Below are 23,392 nucleotides of genomic sequence, written 5' to 3' on the forward strand. Positions count from 1 at the left end.
AGAACTGCTAACATGTGGTGAGGCAGCATCCCTGGCCTCTACTGACTAACGGCCAGTAGCATCCCCAGTTGAAAGAACCAAAAATGTTTACAAACATTGTTAGATAATCTTTTGGGGAACAAAATCAGCCCAGGTTGAGAACTACTGCTATAAAGTATGGCTTCTTTCTTCAGAATTTGTTTTTAAAACTACTTTAAGATTCTGACCAGGAGTTTGATTCTTTTGCTTTTCAAATAAAAGAAATAGAGTCATCTCCAGATTAGATATACGCTTCATTTAAATATCCCTCTGTGCCTTGGCTTCAGAAGGTTCCTTAATTTTTTTTCAATATTTATAAAATATTCATTTTCATGCCCTAATTTTAGTTTGACACAGCTATACTTCAAAATAAAGAAATATTTTTAATTTTTGGCAAAATTGCCTTTTTTCTATGACGACTTTTAAAAAACTATTTCTTGACACTGTAAAGTTCTTTCCATATGTTGTATTCTTTGAAAATTAAAGCAACCTGCAGTTTTAGGACGGGTATTTCATTCTTTTTCTGCATATAAGAAAATTAAGTGGAATTAGGACTCAGTGTATGTTCATGGTGTATCCAATGTTCTTTTTGTTTTGCCCGTGTTAAGTACATTTAAAGAAACTATTTGGGTTTTACATTGAGGGGCCTTCATGAAAAGGGAAAACAGGAAAGGGAAGTATGAAGGAGGGATAAAAAATAGGGAAGAGAGAGAACAAAGTTGGGAGGCCCCTAGTGATAAATGAACAAAAAAACTGGTATGGGATAGAGAATAATCTAATCTTACCATTTAAGTCAGCCCCTTCAAATTCCTCCTCTATTCACAGCATTGCCTTCCCTCCCTTTATACCCCTCAAATTCATATATTAGTACATGCACAATTAGAGACTGTCCCTCCCCCAAACAATTTATTCATTCTTGACCATGGGGTCAAAGTCTGGGGTCTTTTCAAGGGAAAAAATATGAGCAACTTTCTGTTGCTTCCAAATGGTTAACTGTGGGGACCAGGAAAGGATCAGATCTGCCCCTGCTCTAAACCTTGGAGTAGCATTTCTAAAAGCACTTCAAAAACTGCCTGAAGCTTATACTGTCTTCAAACCTTCCCTTTGACAGCATTCTATGAATGAGAAGTCTTCCAAATCCTGCAGCAAAGTGTTTTGCATGTTAACAAATAAAATTTAAAAGTGCACAAAGTTGGGAAGATTGATGGGAAGCAAATGCTCTAGATGTGATATTAAGTGTTGCACTGCTTAGCCTGAGTATCTCTCTCCTGGATCATGTGGGGCAAGAGTAGGAGCAGTTCAGGGAAAGATGGTATTAGTAGAAGTCTAGCCACAAAACAGGACTCTTTGTAATATCTACTGGGCTGCACTTTGATTTCATGTTTCCCTTATTGATAACTGAAAACATGGTCTAATTAACTTATGTTATGCTTAAGGCAAGTTTAAAAACACAAAATGGGAAATAAAATCTGAGAATATTTTCCTAATGGGAAATTTTCTCATAGAGTAGGTAGCTGATATTTCTCCTTCATCCTTGGCAATATAACACAATATAAGGAATTTTACAAAAACACCAGCCACAAAACCATGAATCTGCTTAATTAACATACAACACACGGAGAGTTAAAGTTTATTTTATTTGTCTGAGAGTGGAATACCAGAAGGCAAAAAAGTACTTTCAGGGTTGGGGAAAGCAACTTTTTAACCTGACCACATTAAGACATGTATATACTCTAGTGTAACAAACACACAAACAATAAAAAACTTTTTAACCTGACCACATTAAGACATGTACATACTCTAGTGTAATAAACAAACAAACAATAAAAAACCCAAAATATAATGAACTAACTGCACAATGGCATCAATGTTGGCACATTAACATGATTATTTCACTATACTTGCAACTTTGAGAGTATACAGGCACTGTGTAAAGAGAAGAAGGTTGGGGGAGAGAAGGACGATGAGAAGGAGGAGGAAGAAAAAGTGATGGAGGCCTAATTAAATACCCCTTGTCAGCAATTAACACAGACTGGGTGGGACACAGACACTGATAAACAGCACAGTGGGCAACCTTAACAATGATGTGGACTCCCTAGAGAATTTCTGCTATGACTCAGTTCTTATTTTTTCCTTGTATCTGTGTAATTGAAATTTCACCATAATAAATAGTGTCTTGGATCTTATTCAAAGAAAAAAAAAAGGAAACAAGTTCTGAATGCAAGCATTTGTGTGTAATACACACAGCTGATTAGTATCCATAAGATAACCTATTCTTTAATAATAAAGATCTTTTGATATTGATTTTCACTTCTGCTAGTTTCTACTTACTCATTCTTCCAGAAGTTATTTTACACATTTTCTTAAACATATTCCATGTAAAATATAAGAATTAATGTACATTCTCCAAGTCAGATTCAGTCACAAAATGCAGTAACACATTTACTCCTTGCTGCATTTAATTTGCATATAAGAAACACAGGCTGCATTTTTGGGTGATCCATGCAGTAGACTCACAAAAATCAAGCAAACAACTAGACATCTTTTAGCTACTAAAACTTATGCTCCCAGTCACAACAGACTTAGCAATAAAAATAAACAGCACCTAACTTTGCATCCAAACCATGCTGGGCAGAGCTAACTCTGGTTGGAAGGGTCATAGGGAAGCACTGGTAGTCACGTCTTCTCCTTGTTTTCACATGAGATTGAAACTTCTCTTGTCACATGGCTTTTCCCTATACCGCAGGCTTTTGCTAAAGAGGCATTGCAGGCTTCAAATTAAAACAATCAACCTTAGTGAAAAAGCTGAGAAATACCTTTTTTGACTTTCCAATTCTGGAAACAGCTTGCTATAGGTCATTAAGGCGAATGCCAGGAATCAAAGCAATTGTAAAACAGTCTCGAGATGTAAACAATAAAATTGTCAAACAAGGCATTATAACCTTGGGTGAAAATTCTTCATGAGAAGATCTATGTGGATGAGACTAGCTTCTTGGTTTTTGAAGTTAATGTGAATTTTACATCCTAGAAGTGCTGCATATTCTTTTTCTACTGTAGAGACCTCTGGAATAGATAAAAGTTCATGTTGCTGCTTAAGAACAAAAATACATAGCATGGAGAAGCTACTCAAATATCAAGCAGTTTTCAGGTTTGTTTTTGTTTTACTTTCACATTTTACTTTTATGGTTGGCATATGGAAAACCAAACTGGGAAATCATAATGTTGGAGTATTTTAAGGGCATGCTACCATAGATATTAACAAGCTTATTTATACAATAAGACCTCTGCAGAAAGTGTTCAGCTCGATGCCACATTCCAGAATAGCCACCATTGGTTTCTTTTTCCAAATTGCCCATGTTTACAGGTTTCACAAATATCCCTGAAGTCTTCCCAATGTGCTTGGCAATGATAAAATTCATGGCAATATCATCACAGTTTTGAGTTTCATCTATCAAAGCATGGACAGTTGCAGGTTGTCTCTGAAAGAGTTCAAGATACTTGCTATTGAAGAATGAGGCTCCGATCAGCACCATGGAGTACTGGTCACCATTTCCAAACCCTGGTGTTTGTAGTTCAAAACCTCCATAACTATATATACCTGATAAAGTAGAGACATGCTTTCTAGGAACAAATCCTACAATTTGATCAGGGAATTGCTGAAAAGAAGGAAAAGAATAACTAAGTATGACATTTATTTAGAGAAGACATAGTGAAAAAGACTATTTATTATGAAAGATTGAAACTGATTAGTCAACTTTTCCTTATCTCTCTCTCTCTCTCACACACACACACACACACACACACACATATCTTAATTTCATCTAACTCCAGGTAACTTCATAAATCTGTATCCTAATAAGGTAACAGGTCAAATTCCATCACACCCCAAATCTCTCTGAAAAAAAAAATCTAACCCCCACAAATATTCTAACATTATCTGATCTTAACAAATTCTAGTCACCAATGACTCTAGTCCTTCCAAGTTGCTGCAAGAAAAGTTGATTGCAGGAAGGCTATTTATTGTAGGAGACAAGATACAACATAACAATTTTCAAAAAATGTTATAATCTCTTAGGAATATATAAAATTGTGATCTATATGTATGATTTTACTGTTTTTCCATGTTGATTTTAATGTTCTTGAAAGTCACTGTTGATTTTAACCAATGTTATATTTTATCCTTTCTCAGCTTGGGTATTTCTTTATTCAAAATATGAGATAATATAAATAAATAACTATATAAATTATACATGTATATATAAATGACAGATGTATTAAGATCTTTGAAGAAAAAAACAAATGACAGCAAAACACTTCATACAATTAAGGTGAGAGTGAATAAAGATAAAACGAAAATCAACAAAAGAAAAACACTGAAGCATAGGAAAGAGGCAAGAACTTAAAGGATTGAAAGATTTAGTTCACTCCTATAAAATATCAAGAGTTTCATTCACTTGTTGAATGAACACAAATCAGGCTGAGTTAAATATCATTTTAAAGAACTCACAGTCTAGGGAGGGGACATTACACATAGGTGAACAAGGAATTACAATGCTGTGAACAATCTGCAAACGCAGCTGGGTGAATCTGAGGGAGTATGGAGGAGAGAGTGACAACTGTGTTGCTGGAGGCAAAGCAGAAGGTCAGGGGATAGGGGATAAAGGCCGGGAAGCTTCAGAGAAGTGCCATCTACACAATCTAAACAATGAAAGAAATTTCAGATGGCCAGAGAAGGAAAAGAGAGCCTGAAATGGAGGTAACAGGTATCTGTTCACTCAGATGAACATCTACTTGATCCTGCTTGCTTCTGGACCTCAAATTGTTACATATTCAGGGCACCAATATGACTCACTGCATGGAGCAATGCACAGTGGATTGAAACTGTTTTTACTAATAATACCTAAAATCATATATATACCTCTTTATTTATTGTTCTGTTAGATTGCTGTATTTAATAACAGTCTTTGTATTCTGCCTGTCCCTATCTTAACATGTTGGGTAAATTGATTTTTTTTTAACCTTAAATAGAAATCTCACAGCATTACATTAGAACTTTTTGCCTAGAAACCTTTATCTACAGGGCTGAAAAAAATTGCTGATATGATACTACACTACACATGAAGTTAAAAACTGCAGCTTTTAGAAGACTGATATCTACAGAGTACTAGACCCTCACCATTAATACCTAATATTATATGCCAAGTAGCTAATGGAAGTAGATAACTATGGCACAAATTAGACCAAATTATTGGGTAGCACAGTGTTTTATCACTTTACAGGTGTTCTGAGTTTAGGTAGCTGTGGTGTGACATATAAAAGTCAACAATTAAGATTACATATTTAATAGGAGAACAAGTGAGCAATTTATGTCTACTTATTCAAGCTAGGATTTAGGAAAAAAACAAAACAAATGAAACCCTACCATGGTACATGCCAAGTTATCACTGCACAATTTCTAAACAATGGTCGCAGAACCATTTGTATGAGACCATTTTTTTCTTATGTATCCATTATGTCAGGAAAGTCTACACCTAGAGCCCAGGCTTTTGTTCAGAGTTAAATTATTTTATTAAATTAAATTATTGTTGATGCAATAAATACTTTCTGTTTCAAAAAGTTATATATATATAATATTAATACAGAAATATAGTTCTCATTTAAGACACATGTCCGTGGCTTATGGAAAAATACATCTGCATTCTAGCCTTTATTGCACCAGATTATTTCCTCATTGTTCTCTGGAAGGTAATTGCAGTTCTTTTTCCTAATATTCCAAAATATAAATTAAGTATACATAAAAGATACTATAACTTCCAGGTTGGCTTAACTAAGGTAATAAATCTTGACAAGCCCACAACAATTTTCTCTCTTTTAGATAAGTACTATCTACATTGTTTTCAGTAGACCCCACATTAAACAATGTTGCCCTCGTTAAGCACTAGATAAAACCCTATACATGTTTCATAAAGGATACAGCAACATTACCTGCCAAACTGAGAAAGCAAAAACAAGGTCCTGGGCACTAATGAGTGTGTCATCGTCTATCATTAATACCGCTGAAATGAAATGAAAAAACATTTATATTGAACAGTTTGGAAATAAAAACAAAACTATATAGTTGTATCTATGTAGATAATTTGAATGAAGTATTTTCTGACTCAATTAGTAAATAAGAAATGTAATCTTGGAGCACTATGTCTGGTAGAAAAAAGCTATTTGAATTATACCTGATTTTATAACTGCTTGAAAGGAAAATTGTCATGTAATCATCATCCATCATGCTAGAAACTAATGAATCTATAAATAAATAAAGCCAAGGTTCTTTTAAGCAAATTACAACCTCATGCAGCTGTTACAAATGTGAGGAGAGTGACAAAATTATATTCAGCATAGGCTTAATGGCCTCTGACTGCATTCTGTAATACAATGATATATATGATAGCATATCTTATTTATTTATTTAATACTATTAACCTCTTTTTTATTGTTGTAAGATGAAGATGTACATGCTGTCCTCCCCAGGAAACTTCTTCTTGAGACCTTGGAAACTGCTCATTAAGCTTTTCAGGGTGGTTTCTTATAATAAATTCCTCCATTTTCCTCCAGACCATTAAGATAGGCAGGAAGTCAGAAATCCATGCCCCTAACCCTAGTTAACTGTAACTCTTCCAGGCTCAGAAGCCAGCTTCAACTTACCATTGGTTTCGACCTCAGGAAAGGCCTGGAGTCGATTTCTCATTTTGTTTGTGGTTTGTAGTTTGAAGATCACAGGAACAGGGTGAGGTCCAAGAGAATTCCATAACTCATCTGGTCCCTTCTCCCCAACATTGTTCCACACCACAATTATTTTGTGCAGATGCGGCACAGCCTGATAGTGGTTTAGAAGTCTCAATAAGAGATCCGTTCTATTGTACGTCTGCATGATGAGAGTGAAAGAATCCAGGGTGGACCTTCCCTGGGATTTTACTTCCCTACGCAAAGTGAGCATCTTGTCTTCTTTGACATTGGGAAGTAAATTGGTTAAAGCCCCAGCTACCAATAGTAGCACAAGGATGATCACCAAAGAAAACCGAAGCACCCGAATCCCCATTACTCTCCCAGGAAGTTTGCAGAGATGGCAACACCTGGAGTAGAAATGGGAATAAAAAAGAGAATGTCAACATTCTTGCTGGTCACCATGTTTTTTATGTTTTTCAATGATGAGAGGGTCAAACTTATATTGGCTGATTCAAGTTCAGTTCTCCTTTACTTTATAATAATTAAGTTAGCCTATGAGATAAAAAATACAGTCTAATATTCTTTTCTTTTTGGTCTTGCTTTTTTTTTTGGTATTGTAGACAAAAATCATATATACCTCAAATAATAACTGGGCATTTAAAAATGTTTCCTATTTTATCCTAACAATATAGATCTGAAATTATTTTTAAAAGAGATTGTATTTCCTCCAATTCAATCATTTTAAACTTGTATTTTGGCAACAGTTTTTTTTTTTCAAATAAAATGATATATGGAACATACATAAAGCAGAAGATAATGGTGATAGCAGCAGCAAACAATTACAGAGGGTTTATTCCTTATCAGGTCCTGTATATCAAGAATGTGCTTCATATGCCATAGTATGTATTTATTCAACAAAATAGATAGATACTGAGCACTCACCCTGTGGAAGGAAATGTTCTAGATTCTGTGGATATAGCAATGAATAAGACAAGGTGTCTGCTCTCAGTAGCTGAGAAGATAGCAGGAAGAGACAGGTAAACGGATTCAAAAGGTAATTTAGGATAGTGGTAATGAAGAAAGTTATAAACCATAGGGATATGATAAGCAAGGGCCATGTTATGTGGGGTCTTGTCAGCCTTAATAATGTATATGGGTTTTCTCCTGAGTGAGGAGAAAATCACTCAATGGGAAGCAACTGGAGGATTTTGATCAGGAGACTCATGGAATCTGATTTATCTTTTATTCTTCTTCTTCTTATAGTTTAGATTTTTAGAGATTAAATAACTTTCCCCAAATAACGCAGCACTGCCTGATAGTGGTTTAGAAGTCTCAATAAGAGATCCATTCTAACAAAAGACCCAGAATAGCAAAAACAATTCTAAGCAGGAAATGTGAATCTGGAGGTATAGCGATACCAGAGTTCAAACTGTACTACAGAGCAATAGTAACAAAAACAGCGTGGTACTGGTACCAAAACAGGCAGGTGGATCAATGGTACAGAATAGAGGACACAGAAACCAATCCACAAAATTACAACTTTCTTATATTTGATAAAGGGGCTAAAAACATGCAATGGAGGAAGGATAGCATCTTCAACAAATGGTGCTGGGAAAATTGGAAATCCATATGCAACAAAATGAAACTGAATCCCTTTCTCTCGCCATGCACAAAAGTTAACTCAAAATGGATCAAGGAGCTTGATATCAAATCAGAGACCCTGCACCTGATAGAAGAAAAAGTTGGCTCCGATCTACATATTGTGGGGTCAGGCTCCAAATTCCTTAATAGGACGCCCATAGCCCAAGAGTTAATAACAAGAATAAACAAATGGGACTTACTTAAACTAAAAAGTTTTTTCTCAGCAAGAGAAACAATAAGAGAAGTGAATAGGGAACCTACATCCTGGGAACAAATCTTTACTCCCCACACTTCAGATAGAGCCCTAATTTCCAGAATATACAAAGAACTCAAAAAATTAAACAATAAGATAACAAATAACCCAATCAACAAATGGGCCAAGGACCTGAACAGACACTTCTCAGAAGATGACATACAATCAATCAATAAGTACATGAAAAAATGCTCACCATCTCTAGCAGTCAGAGAAATGCAAATCAAAACCACCCTAAGATACCATCTCACTCCAGTAAGACTGGCAGCCATTAGGAAGTCAAACAACAATAAGTGCTGGCGAGGATGTGGGGAAAAGGGTACTCTTGTACATTGCTGGTGGGACTGCAAATTGGTGCGGCCAGTATGGAAAGCAGTATGGAGACTCCTGGGAAAGCTGGGAATGGAAACACCATTCGACCCAGCTATCGCCCTCCTCGGACTATTCCCTGAGGACCTTAAAAGAGCATACTATAGGGATACTGCCACATCAATGATCATAGCAGCACAACTCACAATAGCTAGACTGTGGAACCAACCTAGATGCCCTTCAATAGATGAATGGATAAAAAAAATGTGGCATCTATACACAATGGAGTATTATGCAGCACTAAAAAATGACAAAATCATGGAATTTGCAGGGAAATGGATGGCATTAGAGCAGATTATGCTAAGTGAAGCTAGCCAATCCTTAAAAAACAAATGCCAAATGTCTTCTTTGATTTAAGGAGAGCAACAAAGAACTGAACGGGGGAAAGAGCATGAGAAAAAGATTAACATTAAACTGAAACGAATGAAGGGAGGGAAAGGGAGAGGGAAGGGAAATTGCATGGAAACGGAAGGAAAACCACATCGTTATAATCACATATATGAGGTCGTGACGGGAAAGGGGGGGAGGGAGAGAATGGAACAACAACAGATGGGGTAGAGAGGGAAGATGGGAGGGGAGAGGAGGGGGGATTGTAGGGGATAGGAAAGACAGCAGAATACAACAGTCACTAATATGGCATTATGTAAACATGGTGAATGTATAACTGATGTGATTCTGCAATTTGTATTTGGGGTAAAAATGGAAAAGCATAACTCACATGAATCAAATGTATGAAAGAGGAAAAAAAAAAAAAAAAAAAAAAAGAGATCCATTCTATTGTATGTCTGCATGATGAGAGTGAAAGAATCCAAAGTGGACTTTCCCTGGGATTTAAGTAGCAGAGCTAGTAGTTATGTCAGGAAAATTGACACCTAGACCCCAGGCTGTTGTTCATTATATGGGCTAAGGTGTCTTGTCTCCATTCAAATTCAGGCTTCCTGAGCATCTTGTCTTGCAATACAGAGCACAGGTGTTACATACCCAGCTATGCATTCTTTCTGTCTTCCTCCAGATACTTAACAGACTTAAAGAGGTAGCCACAGAAGAGCAGTGAACAAAGGTAAGTGTGGCTTATTTACTTCATTCATTAAATTTCTTTACTTAATCAAATATCTCAGTTATATATATTATAAAAGTCTAAATCTCACAGACAATTTTATAAAGATCCAGAACTGATTTCCTGGTTTTCATACAATTTAATTTCTATGTTTGCTGCCTCCCATTATAGCACTATTGTTGTCTTTTCAATGATTTGTTTTTTATCCTTTTGCTATTTCCGCTTCTGACTCCAGACTATTTATTTCTCCACAAGCCTCTGTAAGCCTTTTAGGTATGTCCTTATTTTGTATTTCAGCAATGGAGTATTCATATCCATTTTAGCAATGTATGAATTTAGGTTAATATAACTACAGCCAACTTGAGTGTAACTATCATGATTTCCTCTGAATAGCCCTAGTCAGTTTTTCCTGCACAGTTTCCCAACAAACCATAAACAAAACCCTTAGAGTACTAGGTAGAACTTTACAAGGAGACCTGGCTCCAGGATGAGCCTAACTCTTTGATGTTAACCAAAGGTAAACCAAGTACATTCCAGCTAGGATGAAACTACTTTTGTACTAACCCATATATAGACCCCCAATTCTGATTCAAATTGAAGGGCTCCAACTGGTCTTGCTTCCACCGAAGACCACACTTCTGTCCTAAGTCCCCCAATAAACTGTGCTCTCTGCAATCTTGGATCTGCCTGCCTCTTTTAACTTTGGTCCCATGGTAGCTGGTCCTTATACAGTAGGACTCACAGATCTATTCTACTACTCTGTGCAAGAACAAAATCAAGAAGTGAGAAAATGAATAATTCAAAAATTTTTATTTATGAAAAGACTAAAACCATAAATCAATGAGGAGTTTCTAATCAACATTTTAAAAATATCTTTAAGAAAAAAATAGGTTTCTTAAAATCAGAAGGCATGAGATATATATCATTCTTAATGATTTTGATCCAAGGTCTATCCCTTTTTTGCTCCTTTTGGAAACATTTTTCTTCTTAGGCTATGCTGTAGACAGATATCTCATTTATTTACCGACAAAGATGATGAAGCTGAAAACAACTTCTCACTGCTAACCCATGCTGATGGCACAGAGCTACCGTTACTGTTCTCCTTGGCATAACACTGCCTCTGTACATCTTATTTTTGGTTCTCTCCATCTTCTTGGAAAAGCACACTATGTATACATGCACAGAAATATCTAAGCTCTTGATTTCACATCTCATGGTGAAGTTATGCAATTGCCTCTAGGCCACGATGCCACAGGCAATCCTAAGAATAGTCAACATCTCTCTGTCTAATTGAGTATTATATCCAACTAAATTTCACTTTACTTTCCAAACAATGCCCAATTAACCTTCTGTTTTTCCCTAAGGAGACTGTGTAGTGGTTGAGTTAATGTGGCCACCATGTTCCATAATCCTGTTTCATGTTGTATGTTCTTTTGTAACTGTACAAAATTTTCTCTATTGTTGAAGGACAAGACCACACAGGCCAAGCCTTTACCATCTCCCTTTGAAGTTTATGAGAAGAAAGAATTCTCAACATAACAATATCTTCATAATGTGACAGTATGCTAGGGCATGAGCAAGCAAAGGCAGGGCTTATTCACAAGCACAAGGCAATAGTCATTGTCCTAGCAGCTCTCACTTTTTAACAGTTGAGAGTGAAAAAGCAATGCTACTTTTATAGTAACTTTTAGAGGTATTCTCTCCTGGACTTTTTCTGTAGTTTGTTCTATTAAGAAAAGCAATGTCTGTGTTTCCTTTCCTCTCATGGTCTCACTCTATTATATGAACCAAAAAAATTATTTCTGAAGTAACCTCAGCTTTACTGTGATTATTTTTCAAGGACATTAATTTAAGGCTTTAGAGTACCAAATTTTCATCTTATATACCCTTTTACTAAAACAACACTTACTGTTAATATAGTCATTCGAAGACAAACTATATGAATTAATAATCTTGATTCAAAGGCCTTTAAAACTTTTTAAATACTGAATCAAAAGCAGGTCCATAAAACATTTTCAGTACTACATAAGAATGGCCAGATATAAATGCTTGGGGAAAGAATCACTTTGATAATTGTAGTGAAGTGTATCTAAAACAAGATCTTCTTTCATTTTCTGCATATAGAAGTGTCTAGTCTCTAATGTAGACATTGGTAGCTTACTATCTGGCAATTTAGAAGAGAAAAAGTAATAAAAATTAATTGTTAAAGACTATTGTAAATATACAATGTCAAAGCCACTGGAGTGACTACTTTACATTTAGTTACAATTTTAAGTAGGAATTTTGTGGGAGGCAACATAGGACATAACCAGCCTTTGTCTCCCCTTCTGATTGGTGTGGCATTGTCCGTCACTTTGTGATCTGGTTGCCTAGGTAACCCAGACTAAAGCCCAGATCTTTAGGGTGAGTACTGTGTCTTCAAGCATGGGCCTGCCTTCCTACATCCCCGTGGATAGAGTTACACTCACTTGTTCCTTTGTGATACTACCCCTTGCCCTGTTTAGGATAGAATGTTCCATGGAAATACCCTTTGTGTGTTCCTTTCTCTTACTCTGCCCTTGGGTGTGGCCTTCCTAGATGTCAGTCAATCTGCTGACAGTAGACATCATGAAGTTAGACTCAGCCCCTTGAAACCTGACCCCCTTGCCTTATTTGAATAGCTTCTCCTCAATAAAAGGGGTAAGCACATGAGGACACTCCCCCTCTCTCCCTCCCTCTCTCCCTCCTTCTCTCTCTCTCTCTCCCCAGACCCCTAAGGTTAGAAGAGCCGTCACAGCACCCTCAAATAAAAAGGTATTTCTGTCTCTTGTGTGGTTATTTTGAGCAGCCCAGTTCCCCTGGAGTGACCCTGAGTGTTTTAGTCGCGTGCAACGTGACAGATGGTGTCCCTAGGTAGGCGAAAGGTCTGAGTGTTTAAGTTGCTAGGAATGCAACAGAGTTTGTTCCTTTTACCCACTCTAGAAAATTTCTGTCTCAGAGAACTTTTAATCCCCTACTTTACCTCAATCAGAAAGGTTTCAGAAGATATTAATAACTTATATTTTTTAGAAACACTGCAAATATTTCATTTTGCCTTAAATAATGCAGCCTAATAAAATTATATAAACTTTTTAGTTTGTATGGAAAAGCAAGACAGAACTTTACAGACTCCACTGCGAGTGACACACTGCACTAGGCTGACATCTAGATGCTACTGTAAGCACATTAGAAGCAGCTTTAATATAGTTTGGAAAGTAGTAATGACTTTATGGCTATATGGTCCTCATAGTTTATAGCCTTCTTCTTTTCCTTTCTAGAGAAAGAACTTATCATCCCATTCAGAGGTTTGGGCTTTGAATGTGAGATATGGGAGATGGGAGAGAGCATATCTGTATAACCTGTGTCTTACCTGTAAAGAACCAAGAAGAAACTGTAGGTGCCTCCCAGTTCTCTTGATCTTGATTCCTAAATATTCCTTTTTAAAATTATGTCTTTATATATTTATTGACACCCTGTCTCATTCCAAAGAGGATTGGATACCTCTTAATCTATTATCTTTCTGTCCATTTCTCATCCCCATGACCACAGATTAAATATAACTTTGATAAACACTGTAAATATCAGTAAAACAAAAATTCTTCTATTTATTATCTGAAAAATCAAAGATCCCCTAACAATATTGTTTGTACCTATATTGGTTCACTAGTTCTTTATAGGTTCTTTATAGGTTGAGAACAGATCCTTTTAGCTATTTTTTATGCAGTGTTATTCCAGCATCTTCCACACCAGAGGTTTTCAATCAGGGACAATTTGCCCTCCAGAGGACATACGGAAAAGTCTGGAGAGGAGATATTGCTATTCTATGGGGTAGAGGTCTGGATGCTGCTAAACATCCTATAATCCCACAGCAAAGAATTATCTGCCTTAATATTCAGATAACATTAAGGTTGAAAAATCCTGCTCTACATACTAATTACTAAGAAGATGTACTTGAACATGATGGGGAGGACTACCAGACAAGTAGCATCCAAAAACCCCACTGCTATTTGTTATACTCAAACAATAAGGGTGCAAAGCCATGTCTCTAAAACTGCCCCAATAATTACATGACTCACTGAACAAACACATAAACTCAGGCAGCTGGAAGGTAGCTCAGGGCTACCTAATCCAGCTTCCTATTTTACAGTAAGAACTCGGGGTCCAGGGATAAGGATCTTGCCTAAGGTCATGCAGCTGCTTTTGATCTGTCAGTAACAGAACCAGGGCAAGAATTTCCTGATGGCACAGTCCATGACACTTTCACAATGCTATAGTAAATTCTGCAAGGATGTATCAAAAAACTAATATATCAGACTGTCACTAAGGTACTTATCACTTGGTATGTTGGAATTCTTTTACAGTTTTATTGAAATTCACCCCACTAAAGTATACAGTTCACTGGCTTTTAATATACCCATGGAGTTTTGGAAATATCACTATAATTTAATTTTAAAGCATTTCCAATATCCAAAAAAAGAAACCCAGGCCCGTTAGCAATCACTTTCCTTTCTATTAATACCAATCCCCAAACTCTCCCCTAGCCCCAGGAAACCACTAATTTATTTTCTGTCTCAATGGGTTTGCCAATTCTAGACATTTCATATGAATAGAATCATATAATATATACCCTTTATTTCTGACTTATTTCACTTAGCAAAAGCATTTTCAAAATTTATACATGTTGTAGCGTTTACCAGTATCTCATTCTTTTTTTTTTTAAATTGTCAAATAATATTCCATTGGATGAACACATCACATTTTGTTTACCTGTTCATCAGTTGCTGGACATTTGGGTTATTTCTCTGGCTACTATGAATTTGGTGCTATGAATACTCATGTACAAATTTTTATGTGAAATTGTTATCATTTCTCTTGGATATATGCTGAGGAGTGGAACTGTTGGGACATTATGTCAGAAATATTTAATATCTGAGAACTGAAGCATCATCTGAAATTATAAAAATTTTTTCTTAAACATGAACATAAGGTCAAGTAAGAAAGTAAATAATACATGGTCTATGAAGCAATAGTTACATTCTCTTCTGTACAGTCTTTAAATGAATCAGCAATTTGAATTTTCAAAGATCTGCTATTTGATTATTTACTACATCATCTATCAGTTTCCCAGATAGAGCACTGTTGAGAATTCTTTCCTGAGGCCTAATCTCTTCAGACTGGAAGAACAAAAATTATCCAGAGAGAATTTGTAAATGAATATGCCAGAGCACACATGAACAAAAATTAGTTGTCTTCAACTTGTAAGGTAGAACTGCAGTGAGCAGCTTGGCATCATACAATGAGAAACTTTTATTTTCATTTTTATGTCACAGATGGTAGGAGAATGGTAACTATGCTACCATTTCACTGTGAGATTTGTCTGAAACCATACAGATTGCTTCTCCTCTGGCTCATTCTCTAGGGTATGCACTTCTTAAAAACCCATGATTATAGAATATAGATTCTCAGAAAAGGGCCTGAAGCTATCAAGAAATAAAATCACTCCAAGGTGGAATGCAAAGGTCAATTCAGAACCTGGATTTTCCTTCTATGAGCATGTAAGATGAGATTTGGAAGAGACACTTGTACAACTGATGAACAATTTCTGGCCAGGTTTATTATGTGCATGACACTGTTCAAACTGAAGAAAGAGGACACAAATACTGAATTCCAAAATGCCTTTCCTCTTACCAGTACTGTATACAGCAAACTATTCCATGACTCCCTGTACTGGGACATGCTGTTTTCTCTATCTACAAAGCCTCTCCTCTCCATCCGACAAGCCCCACACTACATCCCTTTCAAGCATCACCTCTGCAGTGAAAGTTGCCCTTGCTGCAATCCTTCCTCCATGTTCCTGTGAACTCTGAACACAGTGCTGCTAGATTTTGCTTCCAAGCATCACAATTGTGCCCCAAGCTCCTTTTTCAATCTAAATGCCTCCTGAGGGATTTATGGCAGTCACAATAATCCAGAACACTGTGTGGACCATTTTTTTTTTTTTTTTTTTGCGTAAGTGCTCATAACTCTTGCCAGTTGAATGGGGAGAGGGAATTAATGTTCAAATTGCCCTAACCTTTAAAATGGTGCCTAAAACTCGAACAGAATAAACTCAAATTAAATGCAAATTAAGTCCAATTAAGACTAGACAACACACAAGAAATCTTTCCCTGTGTAAAAGACCAGGGTCACCACCCATCTGGTAATAGGACAGCCAGTCTTGAAATGTGACCTTAAGTCCAAGGTCACCTTTCTACTTTCAGTTCTTTGGCCAATGTACTTCATAAATAAAAGATGTCTCCAATCTCTGATTTTTTTTTCACATCTTTCCAAAGATATTCTGCATTGCAATATCTTTGGCTATTCCTGTTTCTGTGGAAACTCTTGATGAACTCATCTGCCTTAGGGGGAAACCATCATTTGTTGGACAACATTCTCCTTGTAAAATTCCTAAGGGAGGTTTAGGCGGCAACAATCATCAAAATATATATTATTTAATAAGGTAGGCAGCATACCTGATTTAACAGATAAAGTCTCACCTAGTTGACAAATGAAAATTTAGTTTGCAGGGCTGGGACTGTAGCTCAGTGGTAGAGCACTTGCCTTGCATGTGTGAGGTATTGGGTTCGATCCTCAGCACCACATAAAAATAAATAAATAAAGATTTTTTTTTTTTTTTTTAAAGAAAATTTAGTTTGGGTTCTCAAAGTGACATAAGCTATAGACAGTGGATGGCTGTCTGAAAGAGAAAAACTAAGTTCACCATTGGCCAGAGTAAGCCTTTTCCATTAAAATTTAAGCAGCATAAACTAGAATTTATGTAACTGTACAATATAAAATGCCAGAAAGAGAACATGAAAGGTCACTTTACTTCATGGTTTTTCCCAAGGTGCTATACAGTATTCTGCAAAAAGTTTTTAACTTCAGAATTTTACCCATATTCAGGAAATTTGTTTCTTTCATTTTTATTTTATAAATACCATATGGTTCTTCTCATTTTCTACTAATTCTGTCTGAATTCTATTCTCTCCTTCCTAAATGATTTCATTTCACTTTTTTCCCCTAAAGAGCCCATCTACTCTTACAAGATTCTTAACTCCTGTTACTTTTTTTTTTGTGAGTCTAAATACATCAAAATAATTTAAATTGTTTTGTGTTAACAACAAGTACAGTAGGAAAAGCAGGAATAGGAATAGCCTTATAATGATAAAAAAGGATCCGTGTAGTATCACAGATTCATCTTGTGATCTTGTATTTATGATCAATTAATTATACAGTGATCACTCTACTGTCATATATATATGAAAAGAATAAGAAATTATACAATGATATGAATGGATCTTCATAATTTACATCAACTGTATTATAGACTATTAAGTAATCTGCCTTTTCCATGTATAGTATAACTAATCATATATATGTATGAAAAATGATTGATAACTATTTAAAAACCCTATATTTTAAAGGCTTCGTTGTTCTGCCTTTACTACATTTTTGAAACTACAGTTCTGAAAGACTTACTAAAACACATTGAGCAATAGCTACATTTATCACAGCATCACATTTGAATACATAGATGCTACTGAAACGTTCATTTCTCAGTATAAGCTATGAAAAAAGCATTTTTGTACTGATTATACTACTTATTAAGTCCTCCTGTTGGCAGCCAGGTTGACTGGGCCATTTCTTTATGGAAAAATCAGGTTAGGATGGATAACAAGGGCATCATTTAGAATAGGGATATCAATAAATAAAAGCCTGTTTCCAATTCCCTTCCTGATCTCACCCCCTTATCCATGGTGAAAGCTGCTCATCAGTTCTGATATTTTCTATTTTTCCTCTTCCCTTTTCTATACATACTGTCATATTCTTTCAACATTATCAATTCATTGGAGTGTGATTTACTATCATTGACAAAGGGGAAATAACACATAAACATTATGTATAATATTTTTAAAGCATCACCTGTCTCCTTCAATCCAGTCATTTGTTACTGAGGTAGACAATAAAGTCCTCCCTATTGTGAAATGCACAGATATGAATTTTGTGAGAAGAAATTTCTTTCCAGCCTTGTACCTTCCTCCTGAATTGCCAATTAATGGTTGCTCCTGATGATAATGATGATGATGATGATGCTTGGAGATGATCAATTCAACAGACAACTACCTGCCCAGGATTAAGGGTGGCCTTAATACTAAGAGGTATACCAATGACTTGTAAGAATCAAAGGAGTCAATGTATCCTAGGAAGAAAACTAGAAATGGATAAAGCATCTTTAGCTTAGTATAGTCCCATGTAAAATTAGTTCCAGAAATGGGTCAAAGAGAAACCAACCACATCTGCAAACATATTACTTTTCCCATTCTAGGACACGGGAGGTTTTCATTTGAATCTCTATCTGTTTTAGTCACAGGGAAGGGAGGGGGGCAAGATAGTTAGGCAATAGATCCTTGGAATATTCTATGAAACCTCTCCTTTTTACTCAACACTGATTTTCAGCACTTCCAAAATCACTTCTCTAAGAGAAACAGATTTCATATAAATGAATTATGACTTATAAATATTTTCAGATTTCAAATTTGAGGTAGAAGCAATCCCAATCAATGTGAGTTTTCTCATGTTCTTAGGGAAAAGTCAAACATCCACGGTGCTGCATCAATCAATACATACCACATGTCCAGCACTGTCAGGCACCATGAACAGGCAGGTGTAGTTCCTTACCTCACTGAGCTTAGCAATAGTAAAGAAAGTTGTTACAGTTTTCCTTTCTTCATATCATATAATACCTCAAATTGGCAATGTCAAATTTTTAGTAAGAAGAGAAATAAAATATATCTATTCTATTTTGTAGATGGGGCACGTGAGGGTGAGAATATTAAATAAATTTCCTGAGCCACAGAAAGAGTGGTAGGTCAGAACCAAACTCCTGACTTCTGTGCTTGAGCCACTTTGAATTACCTTTGTCATTTGCAAGGTCTATTTTCAACTTCATTCTAGTTTACAAGGATATTTCAAACTTACAGGTATTGGGGCTGTGGGTATATAGCTTAGAGGTACAGTGCATACTTAGCAAGCATGAGGCCATAGGTTCCATCCATAGCACACACATAAAGAGTATGCCTACTTACTTCAATCTATAATCTGTAGTAGTATTTCAATGTATCTATTCTGAAGAAGGCGTTCTGGAGTAGTATTTCAATGTATCTATTCTGAAGAAGGCCTTCTAGAATTTTCTAACAGACACTGACTGTTTCAAGTAAGAACTTTTATCTTCAAGGAAACGAAAATATCTTTATTGAAAATAATCTTTTGCAGATTAAAAATTCTTCTACTTTACCTACTTTCACAGCAGCATCATCAGCAACAGCAAAAGGCAGAAACAACCCAAATGTATATCAATAAATGTATAATCTGTTCAGAAAATGTGGTATATATCTGATGAAATATTGGACTTACAAAAAAGGGAATTCTGGTACATGCTAAACATGCAAAACCTTTTTATGCTAAACATTAAAACAATATGCTATGTGAAATTGGCCCAGTCACAAAGAAGGCAGATATTATATGATTCCACACAGATGAGGTATTCAGGAGAGTCAAATTCATGGAAAGAGATAGCAGACTATACTTGCCAGGGGATGGGGATAGAGGATAATGGATAGTTGTTGTTTAATATATATATATATATTAGTTTTACGAGATGAAAAAGTTCTGAAGATTAGTGACAGAGCAATGTAAAAACACTTAATGGTACTGAGTGGTATAAACTACATACTTTCAAAAAGAAAAAGGAAAAAAAAATATGCTACTTACCTCATTGTGTGATTAGCTTTTTAAAAAACTTTTTTATGGCTTCAGTGATTGATAGGAATAAGCTTCCTTAGCACTACTAAGAGAAATAAAAGAGTTTTCTGTGATATTTTGTTAATCAGCAGAGAATGAAAAAAATAGCAATGCTTTTAATGCCAATGTCCATACTGTCTGAATTATTTGTAAATTATAATTTGCTATTCTGTGTCCTAAAAATTACATGAGGCAGAAAATGGCTTCCTGTTAATTGACACTAATAATGCTACATTTTTGTTTTCATCTTTCTCCAAGGTCTAGAAGCCGAAAAAACTAACATCATTCTGAGTATTTATGCTTATACATCTGACACTAGAGCATATATGCCATAGAGTAAAACTTCTTAACATGAGAAATTTGCATTTTTATTCAATTTCTGGATTTACAAATCTCTCTACTCTAATCCACTATTATAACTCCTGTTTTCACCAGCAATTCATAGGGCATTCGATTTGATTCACCTAAAAAATTATGAAGTCTAAAATAGTGTTGCCAGGATAGATGAATGAGGATAAGAGATGGCATCTGCTGCAATCTGTATACGGGGTAAAAATGGGAGTTCATAACCCACTTGAATCAAAGTGTGAAATATGATATATCAAGAACTATGTAATGTTTTGAACAACCAACAATAAAAATTAATTAAAAAAAAAAAGAGATGGCATCTGTCCTATTCTTGCTGGTTGTTGCTGGAAAGGAGAAGAAACCATGGTGGGAGAGGATCTCTTGCCCCTTAATTCTCTGTTTTCATTTCTCGGTCTTCACTTGTCTCCCTAGAATATGCGTAGTTAACCAACTGTACTTTGTTGATGATATAAACAAATATTTAAGAAGTTCATAGTAAAAATGCATTTATTAGTTTTAAAATATTCATTACTATATCTACTTTATGATCTTATATATCCACTTAATCTTGTAACATGAAGAAACTAAGAATTCTAACTGTAGACTTTAGAATACTGTACCTGATTGGAGACTTGCAAGATACTGACACCTAAATAGAGCTAATGAATCATTTTTTATTTTCCAAAGTCATGTTCTTGCATAAAAAATTATTATTATTGCAGGGGAAAAGGAATGGATTAGGCTACACAAAAAGATTGAGTGACAGATGCTCATCCTCATTGCTCAAAGAGCATCTCATGTCTACAACTTACACATCACACAGTTCTAAAATACTAGGCTGATTGATTTATCCTTCTCTTCACTTCAACTTCTCCTCTCCATAAAAATTCTTCCAGGAAAAGAACTTTACCTTACCAGGCTTTGTATTCCCAAGCCAAGCACAGAAATCTGGCATATAGTAAATAGTCATTAAATGACTTCTGACACAACAACATATATAGGTTAACATGTGTGGGACAAATATTATTTCAAGATAATGAAGTAAGGCATAGTGGAATATTTTCCACTCATAGAAATTTTCCTAATTTAAACACTGTCCACCTACACTTTTATTTGCACATAAAAATTCCTTTCATATTGAATTTGGCCATTATGCTGTTCAAGACTGAAAGCTGTGAAGTAGCATTAAAATTTTTTTGAAAGGAGAAGGTCCACATGGTAATACCTTGCTTATATATTTGAGGTAGAGAGTGGGGAAATTCAAGAGTCTCTAGAAATTGATGGAACTGAAAATAAGCTTCAATTTTTCCAACATATTTCAAAACTGTCTCAAAAGGGTAATGTAGATTTCTCCATAAACCTGCTGAGAAATTTCACATTTGTACCAGTATAATGTACAATGCAGAATTAATTTTCAAAGGCAGAAAACAAAAACAGGCTCAAATTGCTACTGACCTTGGTAAGAGAATGCTAGAAACTGGTTACCGAAATTTGATTATTTCTATATCCCTTCCCTTAAACAGTACTGAAATAAAGCACTTTTGAAGAAAAAATTCTATTTCAAGGAAAATATTTATCATTGAACTTCCTAGTTTGCACCCAATGAAGGTTTCCCCAGCAGCATGGCAAAAATATTACAAATATAAAAGCTTCCTAAAAAAGTAAATGTTACTAATTGAAAATATTTTTGTTTAAATTAAAATAATGAAACAGGCGCTAAGATAGGCAAAGACAAAATACTCTTCCCAGAACTTAATTTGTGGAACCTAGCAGTTTTTACACAGCATCTTGAAAACATCAACGTTTTTTTAAAATGCAGAATACCTACATTTTTCAAAAATCAAACTAGAGAATTAGTATCCCTCATATGGAAAGTTCCAAGTACGGGAGCAAACATGCATATATCCTGCAAAAAAAAAAAAAAAAAAAAAAAATTGTAACGCGAGAGCATTTTGCTGTCTCCTCACCTGAGTGCAGAAGATTGCAGTGGGGGAACCAATTTATTTGCTTGCAGCTGGGTTAACATAAAACGGAAGGGGCGTCTCGCCTGCTCATTTTTGTTTTTTTCTTTTTCCTAAACCAAGCAGCGTGCATCATTCGTTGGATTTATAATCTGGGAAACGCGCCGCCTGCAAAGTGAGCGCCTGAAGCAGGGGACAGTCACGGAGTGGCCACCCCTCCCATTTGGTGACGCTCCACTTCCTGTTAGACTAAAAGGAATTCCCAAGAAGCTCGGTTTTGTAGTTTCCAGCCCAACTCCAAAAGCTAGTTCTTTCCTCCATCCCTTCCCATTTTTCTGCAAGGTAACAACTTTTAATCATTCACGTGACAGACCACCTGACTTTATCCAAACAATTTCCCGGAAAGGCGTCCAAAAGAGTGTTTCCCGCGGTCTAGGCTGCCCGGCCAAGGCCCGCTGGGCTCGCCTTCCGGTGCCCTGCACACCCTTGTGCCCCACCGAGCCGGCTTCTTACTGGACTGCCCCAAAACTGGCAGCGAGGTTCTGATAAGAATCATAGTGGCTGGTTGCTGCCTCGGGGATGACCTGGAAGCGAAAGGGACGTGTACGAATTACAGAGTTTCAGGGTGTCAGCGGATATAGACCGTCGGGGAAATAACGCTTTAGCCAAAATCTCAACTTAGTATGACCTCTTTGTAAAGGGCTCTTTTTAAGTACCTTCAAGTCCTTCGGGAAGGCCGCCTTCCGCGTGACAGCACAGGAGGGGCAGGCGCTGTTTTCGGGGAAGTTGGGGGGGGGATTACAAGGATTTAGGTGTTCACAGCGTTCACCCGGCAAAGCCATCACTTGGGCTTCCTGCGCACGGGCGGGAGAACACGTGGCCGCCCGGATTCTAAAGCATTGCTACCTACTGCACCAGGACCTAATAATGCCCAGAGCGGGTTAATGGCGAAGGGGCAGGCGCTGGACTCAGTGCATCCGGGAACATTGGTCGTAGGCGGTCGGGGTGGGAGTGAGCGGGCTCAAGCTCTCAGCTAGCCTAGTCTGCAAATGTCGCCACGTCAGAATTTTCGGCGTGAATTCAGGTAGCGGGACCTCGCCAGGATCAGCTGCGCAGATCCCGCCGTAGCTGCACTTCTTTCCTCACCCTTCATCAGCCTCCGCCCCGCCC

General features: G+C 36.4%; 1 protein-coding gene across 7 annotated transcripts; it reads right to left on the reverse strand.

The window, feature by feature from the left end:
• Nucleotides 1-1,636: 1,636 nt before the first annotated feature.
• Extl2 (exostosin like glycosyltransferase 2) lies at nucleotides 1,637-23,380 on the reverse strand. 7 transcript variants are annotated; one of them, XM_076861700.1, is made up of 6 exons: nucleotides 22,939-23,380; nucleotides 22,090-22,167; nucleotides 19,884-19,956; nucleotides 6,715-7,142; nucleotides 6,004-6,074; nucleotides 1,637-3,674 (listed from the first exon to the last, which is right to left on the reverse strand). In XM_076861700.1, exons 3-6 carry the CDS (start codon nucleotides 19,886-19,888, stop codon nucleotides 3,186-3,188), a joined length of 993 nt encoding a protein of 330 aa, XP_076717815.1. In that variant the 5' UTR covers nucleotides 19,889-19,956; nucleotides 22,090-22,167; nucleotides 22,939-23,380; the 3' UTR covers nucleotides 1,637-3,185. The 7 variants fall into 7 exon arrangements, with proteins under 7 accessions (XP_076717815.1, XP_076717811.1, XP_076717810.1 ...); XM_076861696.1 differs by having other exon boundaries at nucleotides 19,884-19,959; XM_076861695.1 differs by lacking the exon at nucleotides 22,090-22,167 and adding an exon at nucleotides 22,229-22,390 and having other exon boundaries at nucleotides 19,884-19,959.
• Between the last annotated feature and the right edge of the window lie 12 nt (nucleotides 23,381-23,392).

Source organism: Callospermophilus lateralis, chromosome 7, assembly GCF_048772815.1.
Source record: "Callospermophilus lateralis isolate mCalLat2 chromosome 7, mCalLat2.hap1, whole genome shotgun sequence".
NCBI lineage: Eukaryota > Metazoa > Chordata > Mammalia > Rodentia > Sciuridae > Callospermophilus > Callospermophilus lateralis.

Excerpts from the sequence above, each read along its gene's own strand:
- Extl2 (XM_076861700.1), bottom strand. Across the intron at positions 6,075-6,714 it reads TCCTGAGGTCGAAACCAATG|CGGTATTAATGATAGACGAT; the intron begins GTAAGTTGAAGC and ends ATTTCATTTCAG. Across the intron at positions 3,675-6,003 it reads TTGCTTTCTCAGTTTGGCAG|CAATTCCCTGATCAAATTGT; the intron begins GTAATGTTGCTG and ends CCTTCTTTTCAG.